Source organism: Schistocerca americana, chromosome 4 (assembly GCF_021461395.2).
Source record: "Schistocerca americana isolate TAMUIC-IGC-003095 chromosome 4, iqSchAmer2.1, whole genome shotgun sequence".
In the NCBI taxonomy this organism is placed as follows: domain Eukaryota; kingdom Metazoa; phylum Arthropoda; class Insecta; order Orthoptera; family Acrididae; genus Schistocerca; species Schistocerca americana.
In genome coordinates this window covers 37,418,425-37,424,424 of record NC_060122.1, presented here as the reverse complement: position 1 = coordinate 37,424,424, position 6,000 = coordinate 37,418,425, and the positions used below count along the sequence as shown (strand labels likewise).

Genomic DNA, 6,000 nt, shown 5'->3' with positions numbered 1-6,000 from the left:
CACGTCCAGCACGAACGCTGGTCCAACTGAGGCGCCAGGTGGAAATGGCATGGCAAGCCGTTCCACAGGACTACATCCAGCATCTCTACGATCGTCTCCATGGGAGAATAGCAGCCTGCATTGCTGCGAAAGGTGGATATACACTGTACTAGTGCCGACATTGTGCATGCTCTGTTGCCTGTGTCTATGTGCCTGTGGTTCTGTCAGTGTGATCATGTGATGTATCTGACCCCAGGAATGTGTCAATAAAGTTTCCCCTTCCTGGGACAATGAATTCACGGTGTTCTTATTTCAATTTCCAGGAGTGTATGTTCCCCGAGATCAACTTCTAGCAGTTGTTCCATTCTTCTACGGGAAACTCTTTTTAGTACTCTTCAACTCTGACTGACGAAACTTGTGATTCCTCCTTGAGTGTTGGGGTTGTTAATTTCTTCGCGTCAGAGGTGCCTGATTTCGACTTATATATTTCAGTACTTTGTCATATTCCTTCTGCAGTATCAGATCCCGTATTCATCTTCATCAACTTTCTTTTCCTTTTACGTAACACTTTCTTCGAGTTTCTTTATATTATTATTCTTTACATTCCTTCTACCTTCAAGTAATAACGTCTTTGCTTGTCACCTGAGCTCTGGATGTTCATATAGTTATTCCAAAATTTTCTTTAATTTCACTGTATGGAGAAACAGTGTTTCCCGAAGCCATGATTCTATAGTTTCACATTTCTCCTCCTTTCTTTCTAGCTTTACCGTTTTGCAACTGTTACTCTCATTTCTAGACGCCTGTATAACCTTTTGCCTCGATTTTTATGCTATCGTTTTTCATCACGTAGATTTAATATCCCTTGTGTTATTCACGAACTCCTGCTGTGCCTTAGTCTTTTCTAAGTTCTGTCTTATCAGTCTTAAACTTTCCGGTGTCTCCAGATCTCTTCCACGCATACATTCTACTTTCACGATACGCAAATCAAGCGGTAGCTGTGATAAAATTGCATAACTTTCAGTCCTTCCCCCCCAGTCCTGAAGCTTTTACTATTCAACCTTTCTTACTTTTCCTGCTGTCCACTTGCAGGCCCCCAGCACAATGGGAATTTTGTCTCCCTTGCTGTAATGGGTAATTTCTTTTATTTCATCGAATATTTTGTCAGTTATTCAGCCATCCACGCACAACAAAGAATTTTTCTTCTCCCCTCCGTCAGTGACTGAAATGGGATGAAACTTCGATAAACGACAAAGAAAGAAAGTAGTTTCTTTGGGACGCAATCCGTAATGTTGCACAAAGAAATACGTGTAGATCTACCTCTGTACAAAACCACGATTAAGAGAATGATATCCCACAGTGCGACTACTACAGTCAACAACCTTACGACGAGAAAGTGGTTTGAAGGAACAGATAAATAGGAAGGCACAGAAACTGGAGCAGATTTTTGCTAATAACGAAGGCATGGAAAAGTAAGGGGGGGGGGGGGGCAGCGGGCACCAGAGGATATAAAAGGAGAAACTGATTAGAAAGTAGGAAAAAATACCGTGAAACAGAATTCTCACAAATAATAATAGCAGATGCGAATTAAATTGTTTACTTCCGCTGAAACGGTTGCCTCTTCGTCAGATGGTTCACTATTGTCCTTGCCTTTCATACACAGATTCATAAGTTCCCGCGGATTTAATTGACTGGCTGTAGCGCGTAATATGTGAATATGTAACTGAAGCAGATATTTTTCGGAGATTCGTTAAGAAAAAAGCATTGTTCCGACTATCAGAAGCCGTCCACTTATCTGTTTTGAAGACTCCAATTAATAGCAGCGATCAAATGTATTTTTTCCGCCGGCTTCAAGTGGGAAACTCTTGAGAAGAGTTGAGGTTGCTCGTGTGGACCACGCTGATATCTAGGTCCTGCGATAATTTTTTGATAGGGGGAAGATATATAAGGCCAGCCTCCAGCGTCTGGTGGAAGGGAAGACAGTAGCAACATGAGTCGGCTGGTGGTGATTTTCACACTGCTCCTGGTAAGCCACATTAATATTTACAGCCGATTATTCTGATATATCAGAGGAGGCATTCTTCCTCATGCCGTTTTATGTTTAGTGTTGTCGTATTTTAACCTGTGAAGTCCCTAACATTTGCATCTGTGTACACATTTCGGACACGCAGTAGTCAGAAGTAATATTGCGCCACAAAATAAGATATGTATATGTCTCTATGTTTCTGGCCTGTCCGAAGTTGCGAACGTTTGAAGTAATACGTAACTTCTGTTTTCCAGATTCTTACGAATTTTTATTTGTATTTAGAAGGAAAATAGTTCCACGACCTTAGAGGCAGTTGGAGTTGGAAATTTTCCGAACGTTAATGCTATGGTTATTGTTTATTGGACGTACCTTTCTCACAAAACTAAAAAATCTACATAGTAATTCGAATGCAAAGAGAGTACTGTGTTTTGCACGTAATTCGTTTTGTTATTAACCACGTGACATATTCCTAACCTACTGTCAGTGAAAGTATCCCTCCAGTTGAGGCCAGAATTAAGGTACTGTGTGTGGTGTATTATACACTGTTGCCTTGAGGTGAATTCCTCGGAAGCCATTGTCTCCGCTGAATGTTGTCACTGATCTATCTTTGGCTCAGTTGCAAATATGCTGTTCAGTCGTCATTGGCGAATGGAGAGTACTTGATTGTTGCACGTTTAGCGTCAGTACACTTGTTGCCACTCGTGCCCATTTGGTCCGGCATCCACTGGAAACAGATCGACTCATGGAGGTTTTTCGCTCTATAGCCGAAGTAACATTATTTTACAGACGCCGCGTTGTAGCTGCTTCCCTCCAGCCAGAGCGTTCAACGTCACGTCACGAGCGAGTCGTTCGCCGTTACCTCACCGTCACAGCATTCACTTCACTTCCAATTACTTGTTCCGCTTTCTTCCTTGATGTGTTTGGATGCCGTATTCGGGGTCAGACCGTTTTATTTCTTATTTTATCACACATGACAACAATATCATAAACAATACACACCCACAGACACACATACTCACACACTCACACACAAGAATGCTAAGGAAATACACACGTTTCACACACGGCACCAGCCGATAATTTCTGGATCATACCGCACGAGACGCGAGTCAGCGTCCATTATACGGGTATCACATTCACAGAGACTGGCACACATTACGTAAGCTTCGCACGACGTCGAGAGAAGCCGAATTTTTGAAGGGCGTTAATTAGTCGATGCGACTGGAACACCAGAGTCACAAATACAACAGCGTATTACTACCAGTGTAGTGGCGTAGCGAAGCGGTCCGCGGATAAACTCGATGTTTTGAAGCTTCAACTGCAGCGAAGCTTTTCAGTTTCCTAAATCTGATGAAAAGTCTTTGCTTATCATATTTAGTCAATTAATTGATTTAACTGTAATATCTTTTTATTTCTAATGATTTGCCACGTCATCGTACTGACTTTTTTTATTTCCTGTTATTTTCCTTCCCATCATTCTTTTTTTTCGTTTGGAATCTGCCTGTCTCGCCTATAATCTGCAACCGAGTGCCACCGAGGACCGGTCATTGGTTGGTAACGCGCTAGCCCGTGCAGACAGTGTTAGGATAGTTTCACGTAACCAATGACAGCGAGAATTTACAGTTTGCTTTCACCGCAGAAACCGAAATTTTACTGCGGAAGATGACAATGCAAACAAAGATGTTAACAAATTTTCCCGTCTTGAGCTGCTACTAGAGGTTAGCCTTAAACGCCGAGAACGAAGCGATGGCGATTTCAGTTCTGCCGCAGACTGCTCATCACAGTCTCCTCGGATGCATCGCACATCTCGAGGTTGTGGTCAGGTTAAGACACGAGGCCACAAAACTCGTCGCCCGCCGCAGCTCGGTGATTGGTCGGCCGTCGACAGGGCGCCTCCCGTTTCCGCCTTACGTCGCGGCGGCCGCTTCCGGCGCTGTTCCTCTGTACGCATTTACAGCATCTGTGAGGTGGCGCGACGTGGCTGTGTGCCGCCTACAAGCGGGCGCTAGTCGGGAGCGGATGTGGCTAAACTGTAGCGCCAAGCGACGGACAGCAACTGTCAGAGTAATTTTCAGCGGACTATATTCCTGAGGGACGTTATACGCTGGTTTCCTGAAAATTTTCTCCAAACCTACTCTCCTAAGACACAACGGGGACCTCATGAACCCAGTACATATCAATGCTCCCTAGACTTATGGTTTAACTGCGAATAGTATGTCATTTACATTTGCAAATAACTCAGTTTTTGGCACATTCGACCCTATGGCTAATTTATTGACCTCATCGAAGGGAAACGTTTGATATTTGCATTCTGTCTAGAAACACTTTGTGCCATTCATTCCAAAAGGAATAAAATTGAGACTGGTTTAATCTCTTAAATTCGCTGAAGATAACGTCGAATTATTAATAAGACTGTCATATATTGAAAAATTAACCCACGCTACTCGGGTTTGCACGTTTCTGGTCCAAATGGTTCAAATGGCTCTGAGCACTATGGGACTCAACTGCTGAGGTCATTAGTCCCCTAGAACTTAGAACTAGTTAAACCTAACTAACCTAAGGACATTACAAACATCCATGCCCGAGGCAGGATTCGAACCTGCGACCGTATCGGTCGCGCGGTTCCAGACTGAAGCTCCTAGAACCCCTCGGCCACACTGGCCGCACGTTTCTGGTGTCTGCAAGGATGTTCTACTAGACTAAGGAATATTCCATGACTGTATTCTGCAGTACGATGTTAATAGTAGCTGAACTTCTTCTTCGAAAGAGCACATTCATTAAGAGATATCTTAATCTTGGTATTATCGAATGCAAATAATCTGTTGACGATATCGCAGTCGATACGAAACTTACAAGGAGCCCCTTGAGTGTGAGTTCGCTAAAGGCCAATGATGTTTACGGCATTCGACGCCCCATGCAACTACAATATAGGCTGCTAATGGCAACAGGGGCTTGACTGGAGGTGTCCAGCGGTTAGCACAGCATGAAGCTATGGAGCGTAACTCACAACGGTGCTACAGCGCTAGTGGTGGTAATACAAAGCAGAGCAATGGCAACGATAAACAAAGCAAACGTTGCATAATATCTACAACAGCGGTTTACATTTCGTCAGAAAGGAAGCCGAGACATTTCGTAGAGTGAGAAAGAAGTGGTAGATGAAATATTACCGGTTCTGCAAGGTGAGTCAGTGTAATGTGTGGTGTCGCGTATGCTCGACCGTGCGGACAGTGTACAATGACGATACGTGCTAAACAGGGGAGAGAGACACTGAAACAGGTGTCGACGAGCCACCTAGTTCATCATCCTTGAAGGAAAGAGAGCCACGAATTCCGTCTCCAGTGAAGCGTAGTAAAGCGCAAGTCGTCGTCCAAGGAGCAGGTTCTAAACCTAACTACGTACATGGAAGATAGTAAAAACAAAAAAAGGGAGAAGAAAAGAAGTGATTTCGAATAAGTCCGTAGAAATATCACTGTGATGCGTATAAGAGAAACTACGGATATCCAAGGGAGAACAAGAGCCATTTTTCACTCAAAATGGTGTTCGTGCCTTTCAAGGGTGCTCAATATAGCCGGCCGCGGTGGTCTCGCGGTTCTAGGCGCGCAAGTCCGGAACCGTGCGACTGCTACGGTCGCAGGTTCGAATCCTGCCTCGGGCATGGCTGTGTGTGATGTCCTTAGGTTAGTTAGGTTTAAGTAGTTCTAAGTTCTAGGGGACTGATAACCACAGCAGTTGAGTCCCATAGTGCTCAGAGCCATTTGAACAATTTTTTTGCTCAATATAATTTGCGGGATATGTATGATAGCGCTCTACTACATTATGCACATCAAATTGCGTGCGACGTAGATTACAATTATTTCAAGGGAAGCAGTCGATGGCTGCATAACTTCAAACAGTGCTGCAAAACTGGAAGAAATAGGATAACAAAATTTGAAACGAAATCGTCGACTTGACGATGCACGGCGAACTTTGCAAGTGCCGTGCCTCCTGCGATTCTTTTT

At 43.9% G+C, this 6,000-nt stretch overlaps 1 protein-coding gene across 1 annotated transcript in view; it reads left to right on the top strand.

The window, feature by feature from the left end:
- Positions 1-1,925: 1,925 nt before the first annotated feature.
- Positions 1,926-6,000, top strand: part of LOC124613062 (uncharacterized protein PB18E9.04c-like) — a 104,482-nt gene continuing 100,407 nt past the window's right edge. The window contains exon 1 of the mRNA XM_047141645.1: positions 1,926-2,002. Within this exon, the coding sequence (XP_046997601.1) occupies positions 1,967-2,002 (36 nt within the window). The 5' untranslated portion in view covers positions 1,926-1,966. The remainder of the gene's footprint in view (positions 2,003-6,000) is intronic.